At 37.5% G+C, this 26,655-nt stretch overlaps 1 protein-coding gene across 1 annotated transcript in view; it reads left to right on the top strand.

Moving 5' to 3' along the window:
• The first annotated feature begins 10,635 nt into the window (after positions 1-10,635).
• LOC134653126 (kinesin-like protein KIF12) overlaps positions 10,636-26,655 on the top strand; it is a 61,701-nt gene continuing 45,681 nt past the window's right edge. The window contains exons 1-3 of the mRNA XM_063508430.1: positions 10,636-10,864; positions 11,417-11,567; positions 13,575-13,583. Of these exons, the coding sequence (XP_063364500.1) occupies positions 10,723-10,864; positions 11,417-11,567; positions 13,575-13,583 (302 nt within the window). The 5' untranslated portion in view covers positions 10,636-10,722. The remainder of the gene's footprint in view (positions 10,865-11,416; positions 11,568-13,574; positions 13,584-26,655) is intronic.

The following is a 26,655-nucleotide window of genomic DNA, read 5'->3' on the forward strand; positions in this document are numbered from 1 at the left end:
GGAAGAGTGATAGAGTGAGATTACCGCTACCTACGGAGCGAACGATTGACATCTTGGCTAAGCACCCAGGTGTTTGGTTCTCCCGCTTCTATAGGTACCTAAAATATACCTACGCTTTTACCGCTCTACATTGGATGGGTCGCCGCGAATCGGATCTTAGGGCCTACCGCAAAACAAGAAAGAAGTTTTGCCCCTCTCTCGCACTTGTGAATTCGTACGTAACTGCGACATAGAGGTAAAACATCGTTCGTGGTTCCAGGTAGGCCCTCTGATACATACTATCTCTAAAGACAGTTGTAAGTAATTTGATTAATTTGTAACCAAATAAAGTTCTTGGCAAGCGAACAGTTATTCTATAGCCCTTCGGATTTACATAAAATAAAAATAAGTAATTATGTACAAAGAGCCCGCATCATCGTGCCATTATTGTCTATTATTTCACCTTAACCGAGTACCTACAAATTAAATGCGAACAGTTTGAGAGAGGTGAACTAATAGTTTTACTATCTCTTTTGTGACCAAATAAAGTTCCTGGCACGCGAACAGTTATTTTCTTTAGCTTTAGCCTTATTTACATAAAATCCAAAAAATAAATGTACAAAGAGCCCGCGTCATCGTGCCATTATTGTCTATTATTTCACCTCAACTGCGTACAAATTAAATGCGAACAGTTTGAGAGATGTGAACTTAGATCAAGTACCTAGGAAGAGGAAGCGCTATTGTTTTCCATCGCACACTGTTTCCATTATACCAGAGGTCTCTAAACTGTTTGACCTGAGGTCCATGGATATGACCAGAACTTTGAGATACCCACTTCATTTCTAGGGCCATGTTGTATACTTAATAAGTACCTCTAGTTATTGGCTATTCCACCTCCATTCAAAGTTTCTACAGTCCTTCTAGTAAGGTAAACGTACTGGTGCTCGACGCGGTCCCAGTACACTTCATCTTGAAACTTAAGTAATTGTCAATAGAGGTGACAGCAAGGTGTCATCTATTAATAATTCTAGTGGTGGTGATGTCTCTTGGAAAACTCATTGAACTTGTACCAGGGGTTATATAAAATTATAAAAAAATTAACCACTAACTAAATTTAAAATATTTCAATATGTCGTAATCTCACGGGAGTTGTCCAGTTAAGTCTGAGAAAAAAGGCGGCTACACATAAACATACTTTAAGGACATCCCCAGTGGCAATTAATATTATGTATTTCTTTTGTTCACACGAGATTCTATCCACACCATTGCGGTCTTTCGTGTCAGAGGCTAAGATCCACTTCGGGTCGTTACGCCACAGCAGTAAGTAAGATTCTGTCCACTCTGACCGCGTAGCCAACGTGCCAATCGCCTACACTCCGTAGCGATCGAAACGCAACTGTCACTGTCACACTAATATGGAAGAGTGATAGAGAGACACCAAGCGATTCTATGGCGAAGCGCAAGCGATTGTCACCTTGGCTAGGCCGCCAACTTCTTGAACTTTCTTGTGCCAGAAAATAGCCGATTGCTTATTTGCTGCCTATCGCCACTTCTCAAACTGCTGTGATTGCCATCGGCAACTAATCGTCGGGTGAGAATACGTTTGTGCCATACGCCACTTACATTGGTTTACAGGACAGCGAAAAAATAAAAAATAAATGTTTTTCGAATAGTTTTACATTTAGGAAATATTGAACTTATTTATCATTTAGACACATATGTTTACTATTTCTAGTACCATACAAATATTGTGAATATAGAGCTAATCGTGAAATAAAAGCATTTTTATAATTGCCATATCCGTTTATGATGAGGAAATGTTAAACGTACAATACATGATATGACACAAAAGTTTTAGATATGTCAAACTTTTGTGATAATTTTCTGTTAACCGAGTGTAATTATCCCATAGTAAAATGCGGATTATGGCACAACATTTTCGAAAAATATTATTTTTCAAAAACCGATTAGTGTCAATTACCTATAGCATATTTTTTGTTATTTTAGAAATCATTAAAAAACGATTTTGCTCAAAAATGGATATGGCACAAACGTATTCTCAGCCGGCGTAATATAGGCCGCGAAATAGTTATTTTCGATACAAGTGCGAAAAAGAGGAAATTCGAAACGAGTGACGATAAATTAAAACACGATCGAAGGGAGTGTTTTAAATCGACACGAGTTGCGAATTACCTATTCGCACGTGTATCGAACAACGTCTTACAGTACATATGGCACTTTAAGGTTTCGACATACGCACGAAAAGTGCTATTTTACGCACTAGTGCGGAAAAGCCCCATATGTACTTTAATAATTATTTTTTGTTTTCCGCGGTAGACAATTAGTGCCGTATCGTATGTGAATGCGAACAAGGCGTATCTAAACTACACCTGAACCGAAAATGGCGGCGCAGCGAACCGTGGCTGACACGTCGAGGGGCTTGTGGCCAACCGACCATACACTAGAACCCCTCGTTAGTGTTTTTTTGACAAATTACTCCGCGAAATTGTTAAGTTTTTTGTTTGATGTTGTTTCTATTAACTGTATTAACCTAAGTCATCTAATATGGAGCTAGGAAAACCGACACTATTTAAAAATAAAGTGTAGCAAATGGTGACTCTTGGTCTTGTTAGTTTATACGATTTCTTTAGATGTCATATGTAATAATAATAATAAGGCCAGATGCAGAAGGCGGTGATCTTGGACACGGCGCGGATAGTCCGCCGGTTCCTCTCTCTGCGGCCCTGACCACCGGCAGCTTGGGCCTTGCCCCGCTGCTGGCGGCACCCTAGGTTAGGTTTTTTTATAATATGTGTATAATATTTTTATATTGTTTTTGTAAGTGTTTTTATATTTTAATTTTATATCCATATTGTAATAAAACCTAACTTAAGACGAAAAATGAATAAAGAGAATAATAAATCACCTAGCCTAAGAGTTCAACTAAATAAAGAATAATAAATGTAATTTAAAGGTGTATGTGAAGTCCCCAATCCGCATTGGGCTAGCGTGGGGACTATAGCCCAAGCCCTCTCGCGCATGAGAGGAGGCCTGTGGCCAGCAGTGGGACGTATATAGGCTCAAATTATTATTATTATATATTTAGAATAGGAATTTGCTAACTTAAACCACTCGTCCTCGTAGCTCCGGTTCTACTACTAATTTGTAACTATGAAAAAGTTTGATCGTATTATCATTTCATCGATACATTCCATAACAAAAACTACAAAAACCTACCAAGTACTAGATATAATGAATGAAATTATAAATCTTCCAAACCTAACGGTTACATCGTTAAAACAACAATCACTTAGCACAATTTGCCGTCGTTATTTGCCAATAAGCCGCCATTTTGATGATAATTCGTTTTAAATTCGCGGGTACGGCGGATGACAGATGTCCGCGTCAAGCGTGACGGAGTGGACGTTGACATTGTGACTCATGCTTCATAAATTATACCATAGACAATAATATACAAAACCAGCTTTTGCCCGTGACTTCGTCTGCGTGGCATCATGATGATGATTAACATAAATTGTCATTTAAGCCCTTTCAAATTATCTCCATACCAAATTTCATCTAAATCAGCTCAGCGGTTTAAGCGTGGAGAAGTTAACAGACAGACATATTAGTTACCTATTTTCGCATTTATTGACCGAGCGTTAGTGAATGTCTCCGTTTCAGCTTTCAGTTTTCAAGTTTTCAGAAGTTTTTATTATTGTATAGGGTATTTGACTGTATTTAAAATAAGTTATTTTACATCATGCATGAAATAAAGCACCAGAAGATTAATAGAGAAACGTCGACAGCAGTTATTTTAAGGGTAACATTCCATTTCTGACCGCAGCTGCACTACTGGTACTGAACGCGCCGCTGTTACTGTCAATGTCCATAGTAAAATGAACAGTACAGCTGCGGTTGGAAATGGACTGTCACCTTTAGACAATAATTCTATTTTAAAACCCGTATAAAATTATAAAGAGTAGGTAATTTGATTGTGACGTCACATGCGAGTGTTTCATATAAATTCCATAGGAGCAAAATCGTTTTGACAGTTCGAAAAAAGAAACTGATTTGACTTATAGTACTCAAATACCCTATTGTATGTTACTTAAAAACAACTGCTTCCTGTGGCTATTTTTGTTGTTTTAAATCCACCAATGAAGTGAAGTTATAACAAGTTACGCATTAGGTATAATAGGTATAACTAAACTAAGTACGAGTACTTAAAGGTAGGTTATCCAAATCTACATAGCATAGGTACTTACATATTTTACCAGTTTTATTAACTAAATAATAAAATAGAATAAATAAATTATAGCTTAATGATGCGTTTAAAACTACTGTTCCTTAAATAATTTGGCATCTAATGGTACCAATTATTTAAGTAAATAAGTAAATGTCTAAGTCACGAAAGAAAACTATTTTCCACTAATTATTTTACACACAATTAATACACGTTTTATTAAGAAAGCTGAATGCCACGGATAATTAAACTACACTCAAGATCTAAGAAAATGCGTAATTTTGTATGAAAACTTCTATGGGTAGTGGCCCGTTTTTATTGATATTTGATGTATCGGAAACCATTACTCATTCAACAGAATGTCCAAAGACGATGATTGGAAAGCAAATAAGGTTCTATTCATAAAATCACGGAACACGAATATCAACCACCAAGACTACATGCTAAAATAGATGCAAAAATGATGGGGAAAAACTCATAATCCCCCACTTGGCTTTTCACGGCTACCAACTTGGAGGATATAACCAAGTGGAGACGCCTTGTCTATAATTTTCTGTACAAAACAGTCTGCCGATTTTTGCGGGGGAGGGGCACGTCAAATGTATGGATATTTGTACGTAACGTAACGTAATGTCAGATAAACGTCAGTCCATATACTCGTAATGTGTATGACCATTGGGCATCGAGTTTCGACAGAGAGGAACGCCTGTTAGTGGCTACGCTGAGGCTACCAACTACGCTTGAGATGATTATATTTTCGAAATAAATTAAAAGTGGAAAAATTCACTGTCTCGAACCCACGACCACTGGAACACTGGATCACTAGTACAGAGCCACTCTGCCATCTGAGCTACTAATACCGTACCCAATTCAGCGAATATTTCCACCTATATGAGCCCTAGGGAGGCTCTTAGCGACATCTACCGGAAGAGTACTACACTTCTTAAACGGCTACCAGAGTTCCAAATCATATTGGAAATTCACCACTTTCACCAGTAATGATGCGCTATCCCATACTAAATTAATTATTGTATTTTGTTTTCCACTTTTAATTTATTTCGAAGTTTAATAGCATCGTTCGCAGACGTTAAATTTTGTTGTTAAACTCAAATTATTTAAATTTTCACATGTCGAATACTATTACGGCAAGCTCTCAATTATTAATGTGTATCAGACACGTTAAATCAGTGGTCAGTCGGGTCGACGGCCTTCGTCACCCTCTGAGTGTCGCCCTACATCATTTGTACGTAGTTAATAATTGATAGGTTTATACAGTACAGCATGGCACGCAAAAATAGATGGGCAATTTTAAACTACTAGCTACCTACTAGTATAACACAAGTGAAACATATTTTACGTCACCCTAGGCCCGTAAGTGGGATTTTCTCCTCGCGTAGCCAAGCCAAGACAAGACCAAGGCAAGACGTAAAACTTTAGACAAACCACGGGCCGCCACGGGCGGTATAATTCGTAAAGCCCCAGATCGCATATTTATGGCCTATGTCCTTCGGTTCGGGCCACAAACACCTGTGATCTGGAGCATTCATGAATTCACCTCCCTAGGTATGTAATGTACTATTTCACCACACGCACTCTTAAAGACACACTTATCAACAAAAGTGGCAAAGAATAGAATGCAAAAACCGGCCGAGTGCGAGTTGGATTCGCGCACGAAGGGTTCTGTACCATTACCCAAAAATCATCATTGTTGTGTGAGAGCCCCACTTAAATATCCATTTTATTCTGTTTTTAGTATTTGTTGTTATAGCGGCAACAGAAATACATCATATGTGAAAATTTCAACGGTCTAGCTATCACGGTTCTGATACAATCTGGTGACAGATAGACGGACACTTGCAGTCTTAATAATAGGGTCCCGTTTTTACCCTTCGGGTACGGAACCCTAAAAACACACACATTATGACCTTGTCCATTACAGGGGCTGTCCTCCATACGCATAAAACATTCGGGTGGTGAATAATGTCAAGTGTAAACTGAAATAGCGTCAAAGCTATGGAACGAAGCAGCTGACGGCCCTCATTACTCATAACCTTCTTGACTTATTATAGTAGTTTATGCAACAGTGATATAATAAGGGTTCTTAAAATTCAAGGGTCGAAGTTACAAAACGAGACGTAGTCGAGTTTTGTAAAAAAAGACCCGAGAATTTTAAGAACCAATTATGAGCTGTTGCATACATTACTTTTTCTATGACAGCTGCAGCAAAAAAAAAAAAAAAAAAAAAAAAAAAAAAAAAAAAAAAAAAAAAAAGTTATTATTAAAAAAAAGAGATTATTAAAAAAAAGAGTTATTATTTAAAAAAAATTGAGTTATTATTTAAAAAAAAAGAGTTATTATTTAAAAAAAAAAAGAGTTATTATTTAAAAAAAAAAGAGTTATTATTTAAAAAAAAAAGAGTTATTATTTAAAAAAAAAAAGAGTTATTATTGTAAATGAAAACATACCTCTTTCAATCAAGATGATCGGAACTTGTATCTTTACAAAAAATAAAGCAGTTGTATTATACTCATAAGATGACTGCTAGCAGTCATCTTATGAGCCTATAGACAAAGCATTCAAATGACATTGCTTTAGACTATATCACTGTCAGTCATTTAATTGACACATTTAAGTGCTGGAGTAGAAAAACAATATTAACTACTTATCAGAGTCAATGTTAATTTAAGATTTAACTATTCCCAAAGTTTTCGACCTTTCAGTTGTTTTACGATTTAAAATTCACTTTGAGAAGGTCTTTGGATTTTGGGGGATGGGATGGTATGTTATGCATAATATATGTATTAATAGTGTACTTGAATAAATTACTTCGAGAAGCATTGTCGTGGTCATAGTTATGTTTACGAATTACGAATTATATATTTAGTTATTGGAAAGATCCTTTTCCGCCCTTTCAAATATTTTTATAACTACACGTTTATGATAGGTACCTACTTTTCATATTAATAATGATCATTAATCTTAATCCTTTATAAGTTAGCGTGACTACTGTATATATTTATTGGCCACTACATAGTATCTGGCCACTCCTAATTAACAATACGGCTTCAATTAGCTCGTTTCTTTACGATTGTGGTGGCCAATAACACATCACCTACAATAGTACATCACCTTATTACTTCAGCCTAAAAAACAAATTTTACTTTTGACTGAAAACTTCCTGCCTCGCACAGCTAGTAACTATGCAATGAACTGTCGCCTGCGGTATTTCCGGACCGATACGAACTTCAAACCTTCAAGAAAAGAGCGCACTCCCATCTTAAATGCCGGTAACGCACTAACAACCCTTCTGGTGTTGCGGGTGTCCATGGGCGGCGGTAATCGCTTACCATCAGGTGATCCGTCTGCTCGTTTGCCTCCTATATCATAAAAAACCGGCCAAGTGCGAGTCCGACTCGCGCACGGAGGGTTCCGCACCATCAACAAAAAATAGAGCAAAACAAGCAAAAAAACGGTCACCCATCCAAGTACTGACCCCGCCCGTCGTTGCTTAACTTCGGTCAAAAATCACGTTTGTTGTATGGGAGCCCCACTTAAATCTTTATTTTATTCTGTTTTTAGTATTTATTGTTATAGCGGCAACAGAAATACATCATCTGTGAAAATTTCAACTGTCTAGCTATCACGGTTCGTGAGATACAGCCTGGTGACAGACGGACGGACGGACGGACGGACGGACGGACAGCGGAGTCTTAGTAATAGGGTCCCGTTTTTACCCTTTGGGTACGGAACCCTAAAAAAATATGAATTACTAAAATATATAAGTGAATAGGCGGGCAATGTTTAGTGAATAATATTCATATTTATCATGCAATATGTGGAATTGTGGAAAATATATTCCTGGAAAATTACATTTTACTAAAACCTTGTAATATTTAACCTTGATTGATAGACAAACGCCCACGAGAAAGTCATAATAATGATGTGTGTGATAGAAGTCTGTAACATAACATAACACTATGAAATTGAGGTTTAATTGACGCCGACAGTATTTCTAGCTATTTAAACAATGTTACGCAAGTGTGAAAGACTGAAGCGGTTATTAATTCATTAGATTGGGTTGATTTATCGTTTTAAGCATACAACAAATAATATTGAGCCTTTGTAACTCTACTTATGACATGATCAGTTTTTGACCCTAAAGAAAAAATCGTTTGTTTTAGACTTCGGTCCATACGTATAGTTTTTATTTTATTTTAAATTCATAGTTAAGTAGCTGCATGTAGAGTTGTAGGCCAATTGAAGTTTACTTAAATACTAAGCAAAAAAAAACTTTGTCATAAATATACCCTCTTCGACGCCTTTTCGGCATTAGGGGTTTGTTTCGTTGCCAAGTTTACAAGATACAAGCAAGTTAAGATTCTCATCGGATATGTTTTTTATTGGCTAAAATACAAGACTGTTAAGGGGCTCACTGATTTACAGTCCGCCGGACGGTATCGGCCTGTCAGTTAGAACAAAATTTTGACAGTTCCGAACAACTGACAGGCCGATATCGTCCGGCGGGCTGGTAATCAGTGGGCCCTTTACGTTTAAAAAGTGCTTGCAGTTTTCTGATTAGTCGATTGGGCCAACACATCTTTTTCACTGTAACTGAAAAGTTTAAAAAAAGTAACCTCTCTGGAGTCTTCTCTGAATGCCTTAATCGTGAATTTTATTTTTTGAGTTGTTTTAGTAATTATAAGCTCTCTTTGATTTTTTTATTTTTACGCAGAAATGGGTAGGTGCTAAAACAGAACTGCTGATATACTTATAGGTAATATAGGTACCTACTTGTACTTACCCTCGTAGAAACAAAAAAATTGAAATACTAACGACTCACCCTTATTAGAGGAACGTCTATTAAATATACCCCGCGGCCCACGCCATTACAAAATATGAAATTATAGTTGTATCGACGAAAAAGCTTTGGTTGAATTAACCCCTATGGCTGAAAGCAATTCAGTCTAAGCCTCGCGCGCGTTGCCGCCACCCGCGCCGCCATATTGAAAAAAATTCCCGCCTTTCCACTCGGAATGTGAAATATTTAAAAAAAATACTGTCAACTGAAATAGATTTTACTTTTTAAATTTATATAAGTTTGTAGATGTTTTAGTGTTGTGCTGGCATTATTAACAAACAATGTGTTATCGATGTCCATTGACACTCGGACGTTCACACGACACTGAGGAAGACGATATTTAAATCGATTGTTATGTTGTGACATGACATATTTTGTAGGTCAGACAATGGGGTACACTTTTACAATTCTGATATTTGGTTCTATCGATAGTTATTACAGAAACATTGGGCAATATTATGTTTATTTTACACAGTTTAGTACACCTGAAAAGTAAGTTTTTTTTGTTGTGTAAACCAATTACTTACTTTTCAGCGCAGGTAGCGTTAATAAATTCGACTTGTTTGGCAGTCAATGAAATCTTATCTATCAGCTTATCGCAAATAGAAAACAAGTAATCAATTCACGTTTTATCAAAACATAAAATATTTTACTGTCTACTTTCTACGACCCGCATTTGTTAACTAATAACAAATCATTTAAAACTCTTCACACTCTAAGTTTATAATCCAGTGAAATTGTAGAATTTTGTAACGTGGCTCTTCTGCGTCAAATCCAGTAGTTCTGTTTTTTGGAGACTTATTTATGATGTTGGCCCAATTAATAATCCAGGTTTGCGACCTCAAGCGCCGAACGCAACTTTGTCAAAAATCGAAAAAGCCGCGAAAATTTCGGTTTTCTTTTAGATTTGGGCGATTGTAACCCTAAAGGACTAGTGTTTGATAGTACCTTCCTTAAACTAAATTATATGAAAATTATATATAACTTGCCCTAGTTGCTAAGAGTAGAAAGAAATATAGCAAAGATTGGACCTGGGGATCCGACCTTTCCCCTCCCTTTTTGGGGGGGTAGGCACGGTACGATCTCGTAGCCACTGGGCCAAATCAGCTTTGTTTGACCTTAGGAACAATCGTGCCAAGCGGCATGGTCTGAGTCAAAAGTGCATACTCACTGCACTCACTTAGCTTACGAGCTCATTTTCAAAAAATCTAAATTTTGAAAGCCTTTATTTCGGAAACTGTTCAATCTACAGAGACAGTTCTAATCTCGTATTGTAGCAAATGTAGCCTTATTTAAAAACGTCTACGGAAGGTACTATCAAAAACTAGTCCTTTAGGGTTAGAATCGCCCAAAACTAAAAAAAAAACGAAATTTTCGCGGATTTTTCGATTTTTGACAAAGTTGCGTTCGGCGCTCGAGGTCACAAACTTGGATTATTCATTGGGCCCACATCATAAACAAGTCTGCAAAAAATCAGAACTACCGGATTTGACGCAAACGCAGAATGTATAAAATTACTGGATCATTACTAACGCTCTACTTAATAGGTGTCCAAACGCCGTCCAATTTTAAATAAAACCGCAGTGCAGTCATATACAAGAACTGTCAAAAGACCGTTAAGTAAAAATGAAAAACCAAGATGGTGCTGGAGAATTTACAGCTGTTCCAGCCGTTGAGCCGTGATATGGTGTACCACCATCGGCAGACGCCCATGCGGGCCACACCAGCGGCTTTATCGAGGAGCATTTCGAGAAGTGCCGAAACCCTGGCCAGTACGAAAGGTAAGGTGTTTGCAGGTCTTAGCCGTTGTGTATTACCACCTACTTGCTCTGTTCAGGAGAATTAAGAAAAAGAGCGCTGAAGACTTGGCTAGTATGGAAGGTGAGGGTTTTGCAGGTATTCCAGCAGTCGGGCTGTGTTATGGTGTACCGTTGTACCACCATCGGCAGACGCTGATGGGGGCGCCGTCAACGGCTTTATCAAGGAGCATTTCGAAGAGTGTTAAAACTAAGGATAGTACCGACAAAAGGGAAGGGCCGAAGGGAATTGAGAAAAGGTACGAAAAATAAGGGTACCTAGGTAAGTATTTTGTATAATAGTGTGCCAAAAGTAGCTTACGAGTGAGTACGAGTTGTTAATCCCTTCCTCAGTCGATCCTGAGGTCAACTAACATTTCTTCTTCATTGTTCATTCTTGTTCATTGTTATTTACTGTTAAATCTAATACTTATGTATTATTTTGAGATTTTGATGGTCATATACTCGTATTATTCAGGGTAACCCTTGACATATTAGTCTCAATAAAAAATATCAAAACATTCAAAATGATTGCAGGGAAAGAAGTAAAAACTCGCAAAGCGCGCAGCACGGAGCAACCCGGGGCCTCGGGGCTTACCAAAGGCTCCAGCTCCGTAGAACTTCCAGCCCTGGGCAAGACCTGGGGCAGAGATGACGACAGTCTGCGCAGCCGGTCTAGGAATGGCAGGTGAGTTAGGTTCTTTAGTCTAGAGTCTATAGACCAACCTGCGGCCCGTCAGGTGATCCTGGTATAGTTACATAACCTTGCCGTCACCTTTAAGCAAATTCATCGTGGTCCTTATAAAAAAAGATCGAGTATGCCTGGTCTAAAATCCTTAAGAGGGTAGTGAGAGTGCTAAAACTCAGTTCTCTGTAATGAATTTTTCCGAAAGCTTTTTAATATTCTGTTTAAATCCGTCTAAGTTAAGTCTACAGTTAAATATAGTTGGCAAGACCATCATAAACAGCAGGTTTTCATTGAAATTTGATATTTATGGTGTACATTTATAATATTCTACTCCCGACTTTACTCCGTTAAAAAAGAATAATGATTAACTGGCTTAACAGACTTCAGTCTTTGGGACCTTTCCTAACCTTTTATAAAATTTCTTATCGACAGAAAAAGGCTTTCGGAAGAATGAATGAATGGTACTTGTGGAGAAGTGGGAGGTCTGTGAACATACGCCGCTTTCATCCTACCAGTATGGAGAAAAACGGTACTTACATGAAGAGATCAAACTCCCTTGACTTACCTGCGATAAACAAGAAAATTTTCAGGTATGTTCTGCCTAAAATTTAATGTTCCACCACCTTGACCCATTATTTAATGAAGTAGACTTCTGAGGTCTGCGAGAAATTTTCCAGAGCTGTGCCTTAACAGTTTCTAGGTCATTCAAAAATAATTGCACATGCAAGATTGTACCTTATAATCCTCATATGACGCATGTCCTTTGCTTGTCTATCAAATTACCTCGAAACCTTTTTAATGAGCCGAAACTTCATGTGGTTGCATTTTTTCATGGAAGCGTCCTTTTGACCAGTTGATTGGAAGGTTCCAACTACATCATCAGATCCGCTATATCCTCCAAATCACTTACATGATTTATGGTATCGCATACCTCCAAACTTTTAATAATTCTTAAGTATTTCAAAGAATTTTGTGGAAAAAATCGTTATTATTAAATTGTTGTTGTGTTGTTATTGTTATCAACGGGACTTAATCGCTTACCTTTCTAAGTTTTAAGATTTACCTCCGAGGTTTCGAGGACGGCGTTGTCCCCGTGGTCTCGGAAAAATCGTTATGCTTAGACGTAAAAGATAGTACCAATACAAAAATAACAATAAATCATAGCACTTAGTATTACGAGTAATATTGGATTGGAAGACACCTTTGATATTGATTAAATAATGAAGGTTGTGGCGGTAATGGCCGTAGGGGCTGGCTTCTTGACCCCCGTACGGCACGCGAGACTTACATATATGCCTGCTGTCCAAAGGGGTAAGGTAAAATGGTAAAAGAACCGCTTTAAATGCTTCTCGTACGTATTTTCTAATCTACAAGTTAAGTCTAAAACTCGAAAACTACATAATACTCGTAGATAGTGCCCGACAGAGAGTATGCTTCCTAGCGGTGATAGATTGGTCATTGTTGTCAAGTGTTTTCTCATAAGGATTTGTTAGCTGGACGTCCAATACGCAGTTCGTCCAAATCGCATTTTGTCCATTCGTCTACTACGCAGTTTGTCCATAAATGATGCGTCCATTTCGTGATTCGTCAATACGCAGTTCGTCCATTTCGCGATTTGTCACTCTGCATTTCGTCCATTTCGCGATTCATCATTACGGAGTTCGTCCATTTCGTGATTCGTCTATTAAGAGGATATGGGAAATGAGAAAATGTCAATAATATCAGCTACGCCGATGATATGGTGCTACTGGGACCCGCTGGTGTTACTGTTGTTAGGGCCCGGCCACATGTCCACGGTGCGGCGCCGGCCACCGTGTAACGGCACGGCGTCGTGCCGCGGCACGGTGCCGTGTACGGTGCCGCGCACGGTGCGACGGCACGGTGCCGCTACACCGGCGGACGGCGCACCGCTCGGTAGTTATTGTTTTGCTGTTGCATAGTTCTCACGTGCTAATTAATGCACAAAAATGGCTGACAATTTAGATGTCGACTTTTTAATTTCACTAGTGGAAGCTCGTCCCGTTCTCTGGGACAAGACTAAGGAAGACTAGGATAAGAATAAATACCTACACAACACACATTGAGCATGTGAAATTCCTCATTGACGTTCGTTACTTAATGTTGATTAACAAATATGCGACAGTTCCATCCTGAGGGTCTACCGCGAACACCGAAATTCGCAAATTGCGGGCATTTTTCTCTGTCACTTTAATTACGTCCAATTGGAGTTAAACAGAAAAATGCCCGCAATTTGCGGACTTCAGTGTTCGCGGTAGACTCTTTGGTTTGCGAGCGAGCTGACAACTTTGCGCAGGGAATGCTTGGAAATCTCGCGTTCATGTAAAGTTGTGTGAACGAGGCATATATCTGTGACAGTGACAGGGAGAAGGTACCATTTGAGTAAAATTACCGTTTACCTAATTTCATTTGAATTAGAACAAATATACTATATTTAGTTATAGCGTAACAAACTATCCGCGGTATGTGTGGCGCCGACGCCGACCGCCGCTGCTGGCGGAGGCGCGCGCGCGCACCGGCCTGCTGCGCGAGGCGCCGTGGACGAGGGCCCTGCGCACGCTCAATCGTGTTGCTACCCGGATTGATGTGTTTCATTGTTCGGAGAATGACTTCAGTAAAATCACTTTGTATTATGTTATAATTCTTAGAAATAATTGTTGTGTTGTGTTGTTTTGTCCTATGTAAATATTTGCTACACTATCGCATTGGGCATTGTCATGATAGCTGTACTGTTATTATAAATAAGTAACAAAAAAAAATCCTCGGATAGTTCAGTCAAGAAATATCGAAATGCCGGGACGTGCCTCTCTCTACCCAGCCTTGTGTTCCAGTTGATTGGTAGAACTTCGCTTCGCTCGCTCGTTCGCCAATCAATGAATCTTTGTTTCCATTCCATTAACCCCTTGACCGCCAAATACGTCAACTGACGCGTGCGGCTACCGCCCAAAGCCCAATGTCCACCTTCGTGTCTTCCTACAAGGTTCACGAAAACGCGCCGCTCACGCACAGCTGTGTCGTACAACTCGTACAAAGGTGTACGTAACTCAGACAAACGGTTCGAATTTTCATAAATGACCCGTGGCTGCAGTAATGAGAGACGCATAATTATATTTTTCTTGACAAGACTTCTACATATACGAGTTGGACGGAATGCCTACTGGACAAAATGTGTGTTGGACTAAATCCATGTTGGACGGCATGCGGTTGGACGAAATACGTGTTGACGTAATACGCGTTGGACGAAACGCTGTTGGACGAAATGCATGTTGGACCAAATACGTGTTGGACGAAATGCGAATTGAAATATCATTTGGACGAACTGCGTATTGGACGTACAGCTAACAAACCCTCATAAGTACGTCATTTTTTTTAAACTAGCGTACAATTTCGTACATTTGTCGTAATTTTTTTTATGTGAGTTTGAATTTTGTACGATACCATATATGTCACCGCTAGAAAGTATATGACACGTTAAATTTGCTTCAATTACCCAAATTACGTATTTACTGCAAAAATTTAAGACACCCATAAACAGCGGAAAAGGCAGCAACACTAGCCAAACTCCAATTTGTAAGACATAATATGTTTCTCACATAATGACGGTGCGTATTAACTATTTAGACCAAGGTTGATAGCAATGGAACTCATTAAGCCCTTCAATGCGCGGAGGAGGTTAACCTTTACCGTTTTACATTTTTCACAGTCATCCCCGATATTGCATGCGATTATAAGTTCAGTAAAAGTGCCAACTATTATTTGCGGAAATGCGTGGAAAGTAAATTGAGTACATTTTTTTGGCCCTTCTACCATTTTTGTGAAGGAAAACGTCGTGAGGAAACCGGACTAATCCCTCCATTTGGGTAGGAAAATCGTCAAATTAGTTCCAGCGCAATTTTTTGGGATAAGGTAACCGAGCGGATCACAGGCTTCCTTAGAGAGCCGTAGCATAAAGTTGGGGCAACTGTAGGAAGATGAAGAAGCTTAAACTTTTTTTTTTTTTTATTCTCAATTTCTAGGGTTCTAGTTTGATGCCTGAAAACTGCGTTATTTGTTTTAAAAACTTCCCTCTAAATATTAGACAAGCTACTAGTAAGTTTTCTTTCAAGCGGATGTTACGTAAGCATTTGCTAAAGCAAGAGTTCGAATAATATATTATCCATCATCATTATTATATTTATAGTATGTATTTTATAAATATGTGGTAGTTTATATATATTTTATTTATTTATGTAATTTATACGTATACTTTGCTTTTTTTAATTCACTCAATATATTTTCTCTCTCTGCACCAATTGAAGGTATCTCTGTTTGGTCCTATGGTTGACTGGTAAAGAATGCCATTTGGCATTAAGTCCGCCATTTGTACATTGTTGTATATATTTTGTGCAATAAAGTTTAAATAAATAAATAAATAACAACTTATGTTTGAAGACTAGTGTATTAAGATATTTAAGATCCAATTACAACGTTCGTTCTAAATTCGTGTAGAGACACTGCATAAGTTTCGCCAGTTATTTAATCTGTAAGTTACTGCGTATAAAGTACGTTTATCTCCAAGTTGAACTTGACCAACTCTTTTGGACCAGCTGTATGAACCATATAATTGGACACACAATAATTCAACCTTATCTACCATCTATGTAAATCAAGTGACTCAAGTTCACAGTAATCCCTCAGCAATACAAAGAGCTATGATCTCACACTTACGCGTGATGTAGTGAGAAACAGCACCTCGCGGGCGGCCGAAACGCTCCATCAAGTGATTCAGTTGAGCTTTGCGTGTTGCGGATTGTTCATGCTTTCAAGAAGTTGAGTGGTCGTTCTAAGAAATTGGTGTAGGCAGCTCCACTGATTAACAGTCCGCCGGACGGTATCGGCCTGTCAGTTGTTCGGAACTGTCAACTTTTGGTTCTAACTGACAGGCCGATACCGTCCGGCGGACTGTTAATCAGTGGGCCCCTTAGAGACGATTGACATTTGTCCCTGAAGTCTACGATCGATAAAAGGATCTAAAATCGATTTGTTTTGTATAGGTAATATATTTTAACCCCCGAAGCAAAAAGAGGGGTCTGTCTGTCTGTGGTGTCGTAGCTCTCCAATGGATGGACCGATTTCGGCAAGGTTTTATTACGTGATAGCGGGTTTCCTGGCGGTGGTTCTTAGCTATGTACGGTCTTGGTAGCTCAGATGGCATGGCACCACTGGATCGATAGCCCAGTCTCTGCCAATCTGTAAGTCGTGTCAAATGGTCGTGGGTTCAAGTCCCACCCAAGATTGTATTTTCCAATTTTAATTTATTACTAGTTAGTTTAGTTTAATTCAAGTAGGTAAGGTAAACCTACGTTTGCATGTTATGGATTGCTTGATCATTTTGTCTTTTAACAGCACGGTGCTTTCAGCGAATTAATTAAGTCTAGTCTACCTAGAATTACAGGGTAAATTACTCAACGTGTAAATATAATAACTCGGAAATGCGCGTTTTCCCAGAGATAAGACCTAGCTAGATCGATTTTTCGCCCCCGAAAACCCCTACATACCAAATTTCATCGAAATTGTTAGAGCCGTTTCCGAGATCCCCGAAATATATATATATATATAAATAAATAAATAAATAAACAAGAATTGCTCGTTTAAAGGTATTAGATAGATAGATAGATAGATATTTACCTGCTGTCTAGAACGCACACCCTAAAAACCTGAATAAATAAACCTGAAGGTACTTTATCCTTGAAATTTGAAATGTTATAAGGCTCCACTAAGAATTAAAAAGTGTGTTTCGAAATTAAACCCCTACGTGGAAATGGGGTAGAAAGACTAAAAAGTAACTATACCATACTAATAGATTTTTACATAGACAAAGTGACATACCTACATTAAATGTCAAGATTCCAATTTCCAAGTCGCAAGTAGCTGTGATCTAAAATTATTATAATTAATGTATTGACTTATAAAATGTACCTAAATATAAACATTAAATTAGAGTTTTAACCTAGAATAATTAGGGCTGATTTAGACGGCGCGCGAACTCGCATGCGATTTTAGTTACATTGCGGACTGTTGGTTACGTCCAATTTAACCGACTGATCAAAACCCGCAATGTAATGAAACTCGCAAGTAATACAGGTATTTTAAGGCGAGTTCTCGCATCGTCTAAATGGGCCCTACACATTATAATCTAGATAGTGAAGTGGCGAAGTGGCGCAGGATAGGGCAGACTGGCGCTCTCTTGTGTCAGAGGCCAAGATCCTTTTTGGGTCACTGAGCTAGTGATGTATGTATGTATGTATTGTATTGTATAATCTAGGTAACAGTAATAGTAGACTCCACATCCAGAACATTCGATGTTCCCCCTCGTTGTTTAATTTCCCTTACAAAAACATATTATAAAATCGATGTTGCTTACCCAAAACTTCCCTCCCAATCAATTAGGTTCACTAAAAGCCTATACATATTAAGCAGGTAGAGCCCTTGACATTTCGACGGCGGCTAGCGGCTGTCACTCCTGACCGTACTCTTAAATATTAACTCGGTAACTTGAGGAAATGGTTAAGCAGTCTTTTAAAGGGGATTTTAGAATTTTTGCTGTGATATACTGAAGTCTTAAAAAGACATATTTAAAAAAAAACATTGAGACGAATTGAGAACTTCGTTTATTTTTTTGAAGAAGGACCCCAAATTTTAAGGATAACTTTACTAGACTGCCCTGCCGTTAAAAAAGAGTGCCTACATCATCAATGCGTAGTCCTATACAACGAGCTGCAAAAGTGCGTACCCACTTGATGAATGAATTCATGAAGGGAGTAGGTATGTACTTTTGCAGTCGTGTTTACATCTGGCCTTAATACATTACTGAATTGTGCCGTCTATCGCCTTGAAGAGGCGTTTCATCACGCAATCTTTGACAAATAGAGCAAACTAGGGTGTTACAGCTAGTACACCTGAGTGGGGTTCGGCGCAGTTCCGCCAAGGCGTCATAGAGTGCGCTGTCAAAAACAAATGAAAGCCCATGAATCAAGTATAACTGGATTAGGCATGAGTGGTGGGGATAACTGACAGAACGGGATAGTCTTATGTATCTTTCAGTAGGAGTAGCAGAGAAAGCGCTATTATTGTTTGTCCTTGTCACAGTCTCACATCTTGTTTTATTCCCCACCGTAAATTGACCACCGTGATTAGTCAAATTCATTTGTTGCCCACCATAACAAATAAATTCGACCAATCATAACGTCGCAATACGACGCTATGATTGGTCGACTTTATATGTTTTGTCCCTCACGGAGGCACGCGTAGACCACTTCTATAGGATGCTACCTTCTATGTGAAAGCCAGAAGAATTGAAGTTATGCTGTCAATCAATCTTCAGACGAGAACATGATGAGAAAGAACGGGAGAAGATGACGTCTGTGGCGGTTCCTGGGTCTAATCCACTGGTTTGCTTTGAATAAGAAGTGTAACGTGTGCAATTTGTAATCAGTCTTATCCAGTAAAGACTGTGAGTTGAATAACGTATTTCATTGACGAGGGCTCGCCATCCATGATTGAAGGTCCTGATGTGCTCCTGATAGTATGATATGCCCACGATTCCGACATATATATATATATATATGCCAAAAATAGTTAAATAATCGGGTATTATGGTATTAATATCGCCAATTTATCCTCGTTCTGTCCAAGCATAATTAAATACATGAACTTATCAAGATCATTAGACAGGACGCGGTAGTTTGCTTGAACAATAGGTAAGTACAATAAAATATAATTAGCATAACTAAAATTAAACTACTCTGCATAGTCTGCATAAACTCGCAAAATATGCGTGCTTAATTAAATATATCAGATCCCAAAAACTAAAAATACAATAGGCGCAGAATATATTAATAAAGGTCAAATGTGGTAGCGCTATTTTTATGAGCTGGCTAATTATTAGGCCTACTTATAGTTAGAGGACTTATGCAATAAACAACACATTAATTCTTGACGATTGCAAGTAATCAATTAACCATATCATTATATTATAAACGGGGTCAAAAGAACCCCGTATCGCAGCGAGCGTATTAATCTGCATATCAAGGCAGTAGCCAATATTACAATCGTTGATTAATAAACGCAAATTGAAATAAAAACTTACATAAAAAAAACATACAACCGAATTGATAATCTCGTCCTTTTTAGATTTGGAAGTCGGTTAATGAATCGCGATAACAACTGCGATCAAAAATTTACAATTCCATAAGAGTAGGTACATTATTTAAGTTTTGATTGTCGTTTTGTTCTATAAACGGTTGTCACTTGACGAATATTTGATTAGCTACCTATTGCGTTACATAGTTGATAAAAACACGTTTGTATGAGACCTGTGCGCCTTTCTTTCTTTTTATATTAGCCTCCTTCGGCTGAAAAAATATACTTGCCAGACAATAAGTCTATTGTTGTTAAGTATTACTTTCTAGAGTAGAGCCTAGTTAGAAGCACGACCGATAGCGATAGGTCATTTAAATAATACTATTTTGAATATTTTTCAAATTATACATAAATAAAAAAAGCGGCCAAGTGCGAGTCGGACTCGCCCATGAAGGGTTCCGTATTTAGGCGATTTATGACGTATAAAAAAAAACTACTTACTAGATCTCGTTCAAACCAATTTTCGGTGGAAGTTTACATGATAATGTACATCATATATTTTTTTTAGTTTTATCATTCTCTTATTTTAGAAGTTACAGGGGGGGGGGGGACACATTTTACCACTTTGGAAGTGTCTCTCGCGCAAACTATTCAGTTTGGAAAAAAATGATATTAGGAACCTCAATATCATTTTTGAAGACCTATCCATAGATACCCCACACGTATGGGTTTGATGAAAAAAAAATTTTTGAGTTTCAGTTCAAAGTATGGGGAACCCCAAAAATTTATTGTTTTTTTTTTCTATTTTTGTGTGAAAATCTTAATGCGGTTCACAGAATACATCTACTTACCAAGTTTCAACAGTATAGTTCTTATAGTTTCGGAGAAAAGTGGCTGTAACATACGGACGGACAGACAGACGGACAGAGGGACAGACGGACAGACAGACAGACAGACAGACAGACAGACAGACAGACATGACGAATCTATAAGGGTTCCGTTTTTTGCCATTTGGCTACGGAACCCTAAAAATTACTTACCTACGTAAAATTTAAGGTAGGGTTATTTTAAATTAAACTGTACCTACACAATTATTAAAGTCGATTACCTATACTATAGGTTATGTAACGATGTGAAGTGGATTACAATATGATGTTATACCTAGTCACGCACTCTATTACATTATATTGTTTACATTTTTTTATAATTATAACGTTACTTTTTATGGTTTACTTCGCTTTCATTGAACCTAAAATAAAATACACCCACGAAATAACTTAAGTCCGGTACCGGTAGTTAGTGATACGTTTTAGACTTATGTCATGTCGGTCATGATACCTACTCATGACCCCACTGGGCCCTTGCCTGGGTCTAGGACAACAACAGATCAATACCAGATCAATACTAGCTTAGTACTTGGAAAGTAAAACTCCCTAGGGCAAAACCTCACTTTTAACTCGCTTCATAAATAAACAGTCTCTTTCAGAGCATGAGAAATGAAAACTAATTAATATAAAATTACACTATTAATTGATTCTTAGTCCAAGTGTAATGAAAAAACCGGCCAAGTGCGAGTCGGACTCGCGCACGGAGGGTTCCGCACCATCAACAAAAAATAGAGCAAAACAAGCAAAAAAACGGTCACCCATCCAAGTACTGACCCCGCCCGACGTTGCTTAACTTCGGTCAAAAATCACGTTTGTTGTATGGGAGCCCCACTTAAATCTTTATTTTATTCTGTTTTTAGTATTTGTTGTTATAGCGGCAACAGAAATACATCATCTGTGAAAATTTCAACTGCCTAGCTATCACGGTTCGTGAGATACAGCCTGGTGACAGACGGACGGACGGACGGACGGACAGCGGAGTCTTAGTAATAGGGTCCCGTTTTTACCCTTTGGGTACGGAACCCTAAAAAGTGGTTCTTATAAGTTCCAATAACTCCATAATATTTATAAATTTATGTAATAATACATGAATAAGTAATGCAACCGCTGTTATCGCGCGATTTGAATCGATACACCCCTGGCATTGGCAGTGACATGCATAAACTATGCTCAATTGCTCATCCGAGCAAACACCATTCGAATCATGGCTCAAAAGTCTCAAAACACGTGGATTCACGGAATCTGGAATAAAAATAAATTAAAGGAAAAATGGTAAACTTGCGTAAAAACTAGAACTCGCGAACTTTCAGAAGAAGTTCAAGTTTTATCCGAAGCGGTGAATTTTGATTTTTTTTCTTTAATGTAATAAATGTAATATCGCTCACAGACCTGTTCGATAAAATTTTATATTAATTACAAAACAAATTAGTTTCTCACATTCGCTGTGGCGATTAGTTATCATCGCAATTAGTCCCTGGTGCATACTTAATTATACGGCAAATGATGATGATAGAATTTCCTTTTGCAGAGTTGCTCCTTTTGACTCACAGATTGATTTAGTAAGGGGAGCCAATCAAATTTTTGATGCAAAATTTTGACTTCTGTGGGGTTGCCCCCCGAAATTTGTAAAAAATAAAGTTTTGCTACTTGGTCAAGTTTGGTATCATTTTCGTGTAACTGAAGGATGCTAAATTCATTTCTGATATTTAATTCATATGGTTTCATATAAATAATTTGAAAAAAATTCAAATTTGCTATTTTATTTTTTTCGGAATAAATCCCAAAATTTTTCTTATTTTAATATAAACAAAAAATAAAAAATTCATGAAATAGCCCTACTATTCCTCGTTATAAAAAGCGGCCAAGTGCGAGTCGGACTCGCCCATGAAGGGTTCCGTATTTAGGCGATTTAAGACGTATAAAAAAAAACTACTTACTAGATCTCGTTCAAACCAATTTTCGGTGGAAGTTTACATGGTAATGTACATCATATATTTTTTTTTAGTTTTATCATTCTCTTATTTTAGAAGTTACAGGGGGGGGACACACATTTTACCACTTTCGAAGTGTCTCTCGCGCAAACTTTTCAGTTTAGAAAAAAATGATATTAGAAACCTCAATATCATTTTTGAAGACCTATCCATAGATACCCCACACGTATGGGTTTGATGAAAAAAAAATTTTTGAGTTTCAGTTCGAAGTATGGGGAACCCCAAAAATTTATTGTTTTTTTTCTATTTTTGTGTGAAAATCTTAATGCGGTTCACAGAATACATCTACTTACCAAGTTTCAACAGTATAGTTCTTATAGTTTCGGAGAAAAGTGGCTGTGACATACGGACGGACAGACAGACGGACAGACGGACAGACAGACAGACATGACGAATCTATAAGGGTTCCGTTTTTTGCCATTTGGCTACGGAACCCTAAAAAGTATACACATGGTATATTTATTTCTAAAACATGTGAAAAAAATAAAATAAAATGTAGACCTACTTTCTACCACAAGTGCACCGAATAGTATCATACAACGATGTATGTTACAGCTATTAGAATTACGGCGTTTGATGATGATGAGATACCTTTTAGCATAATGAGTCCTTAGAAGCCTTAGATCATTTTAGGAAGGAGAGCCACCTTGATTTTTGGTACGGTCGGGATGAAAAGGTTTGGATGATTTATCCCATACAATCATAAATTTATGCAAGCACCTGTTTAGGTTTCTGCAATAAGTTTGGTGACATTCTTGAGTAAATGAAAAGGAAGAAATCATTTAGGTGATTAAATCTTCAAAATACAAAATTATTTTCCTCCGTATAGCTACGTCTCTTAAATCGGATTAGGTTGTGCACCGAGCATAAGCAATGTTAATGAGTGTAAACAAATATATAGGTGGTAAAATCTTTAAAATACGAAATAATGTAATTATTTGTCCATTTCCCTTTTTTTTCTTTTAATTTTCTCGATAATGACACCAAACTTAATGCAGAAACCTAAACAGGTGCTTTCATAACTTTATGATTGTATGGGACAAATCACACCCCACCCTTTCATCCATACCGCACCAAAAATCAAGGTGGCTCTCCTTCCTAAAATGATCTAAGGGTTCTAAGGACTCATTATGCTAAAAGGTATCTCATCATCATCAAACGCCGTAACTCTAATAGCTGTAACACACATCGTTGTATACTATTCGGTGAGCTTGTGGTGGAAAGTAGGTCTACATTTTATTTTTTTTCTTCACATTTTTTAGAAATAAATATGCCATGTGTATACTTTTTATAATGAGGAATAGTAGGGCTATTTCATGAAATTTTTATTTTTGGTGTATATATTAAAATAAGAATTTTTTTGGCATTTATTCGGAAAAAAATAAAATAGCAAATTATTATTTTTTTTTTCATATTATTTATATGAGACCATATAAATGAATTTCTGAAATGAATTTATCATCCTTGAGTTACACGAAAATGATACCAAACTTGACCAAATAGCAAAACCTTATTTTTTACAAATTTCGGGGGGCACCCCCCTTGAAGTCAAAATTGTGCATCATAAATTCGATTGGCTCCCCTTCCTAAATCAATCTGTGAGTCAAAAGGAGCAACTCTGCAAAAGGAAATTCCATCATCATCATTTGGCGTAAATCGTACTTTTTTGTCGTGTGCGCCAGGGACTAAATTAGCCATACTTACAGAGAGGGCCAAATCGACCCGTTACTGCAGCGAACGTGATATTTGAAATATTATTGTGAGATTGTTTATTTTTCAATCGAATACTAAATGTTATCCATTTTATGTTCTCTATATCTTTGTCATCATCCCTTGGCGAGATGTAACCGAAACTGAGAATCTTTATTGACCGAGTGAAGGCTTTCATTTCGGCTTGGCAAAATACTCGTATTCTCTCCCCTACAGCTCGCATTTCTCCACTCATTGTAGTGAAATTTGGTGAGCAGATGCCCTACTGCGCAAAACGAAAAGGGACACTAGTTCGATTCCAGCTCTGGGCACTGGCGGTCTTGGTCATTTTTTCTTTCGTATATGACATATATATTTCAGTTTATCACAATTACACTCGCTGGTTGAAAACTGTTAAAAACTAATCAATGACAAACTATTCGTCAGGTGACAAGCAAAACACACTAATTACAAAAGAATATTTAAACCAAAATGTACCTTATTTTGGCAATATTATCGTTCACTATGGCTATTAACTTGTGGTAGTAATTAGTGAGCTTTGGTGGTCACCTGACGATTTATCTATCAGTAAAATATGGATAAAATAACAGTTGTTTACCGATCGACACTAATGTCAACAGATGAGCGGACAAACAGGCAATTGTCGTCACATTCGATCTATATCTACAAGGCTCTGTTTGCTGCAGTCATTATGCCGTAATGATTCCTATCTTTATTGCAATAAGGTATAAGTATTCTGCAATTATGTGACATTGTCAACTTTGTATGTTTTAGTTTTTAATAGCCGATATTGGCGGATGCAATGATAATGATAGAGTCGAATATAGAGTTGCAGTCGCTATTAGCAGCGGTATTGGTCGCATTTTTATCACCTGTCATGCGATGCGTCACTTTCGTACTTACATATTTGTTAGACCGTATATAGACCTGATATACACCGTGTTTTTTTTGATTTCCGTTAATTTCAAGGGTGCATTCCTGAGCTTAAATCAAGTAACTTTCTCAAAGACACCGATATTCTAATTAACTCCATTTCGGAGATCATCAATAATTTATTTTTTTCCTATAAGGCCTCTACAAGCGTGTACACTTGCCTTAGGGCCGGTTTACATATTGATTAGTGTTTAGAATGAGTTCATACATTTGCTAGTAAACTTAGGTACAATCTCGATCGATCGATGTTCGAAATGACATTGATATGTCACAGATTTCAATTGTTTGGTTGAGTTAAATGTAATGCCCGTGTTACAACAACGCTACATGCTACATTTAATTAGTTTTTAAACTTATTTTTTTTTTGTAAAAAAAAAAAACAAAAAAAATTTTTTTTTTCAAAATTAACTATGCCATTTAGTTCTCTTAAACGTACTTAACCATACCCCGAAGTTAACGGAATTCAATAAAAACACGGTGTAGACACGCATCGCATGGTGACAAATGATAAAGAGTCGACCATCTTAGCCCTACAGGTGACACACAACTAGGTGAGGGTGGGGAGGGTCGATCCCTAGGGGACACTTGGTAAACTTCATTTTTAATCAAACCAAACGAGATACAATTTTTTGCGCTGGTAACACTCATTCATTCGTTCCTAACTTCACGTTCTGTCATGGCACTGTATCGGAAAAGTCAGTGGTTCAAAAATGGCGGACGGTGAAAGATTTTCTGCGTACTATATTAAATTTTCGGTAAGCTTTAACTGGATTTATTTTATAATATGAGATGGAAATGATGTTATTGAGTGTGCTTATTTTATTTGTTGTTTATTGAAGTGATGATTAACTTGGATTACATTGATATACGCGAACACATGTTTCGAGTACGGCACGTTTTATAATCTTACTATGTATGGGGAGACTTTGTCTTTTTCTTCAGGGGAGATATGATTCCGGGATCATATCACCCCCAAAGCGATCAAGTATACATTGTAATAAATTTACTTACAAAATGATTCATAGAGCTATCATAAATATTTTCTTTTCTTTAGTAAATCATGCTGCGAAAGTACGACCAGAGAAACACTGATTTAAACTTTCAAGGTTTTTGACTCATTATTGTTTATTATAACGGAATTTAATGGCGTATAATTCAGTTTTTAACTATACAACCGACATCGAAAACGGAATTATCCCCGTGGCGTTTGAAAAGACTGACTAAAGTTGACATCAACATTTTACGAATTACTCGTACTTGGTCTTTTTTTATCAAGTTAAACGTTTTACACACAGGGGATGTTACTCGGTCGACAAAAAACACTTATAACGATATTTGGTTTTCAACCGACGATATTTGTTTTTATGGATGAAATACTATTTCAATGGCTTTCCGACCTTATGTACTATATAACCGACGGTCCATAGA

Source organism: Cydia amplana, chromosome 12 (assembly GCF_948474715.1).
Source record: "Cydia amplana chromosome 12, ilCydAmpl1.1, whole genome shotgun sequence".
NCBI lineage: Eukaryota > Metazoa > Arthropoda > Insecta > Lepidoptera > Tortricidae > Cydia > Cydia amplana.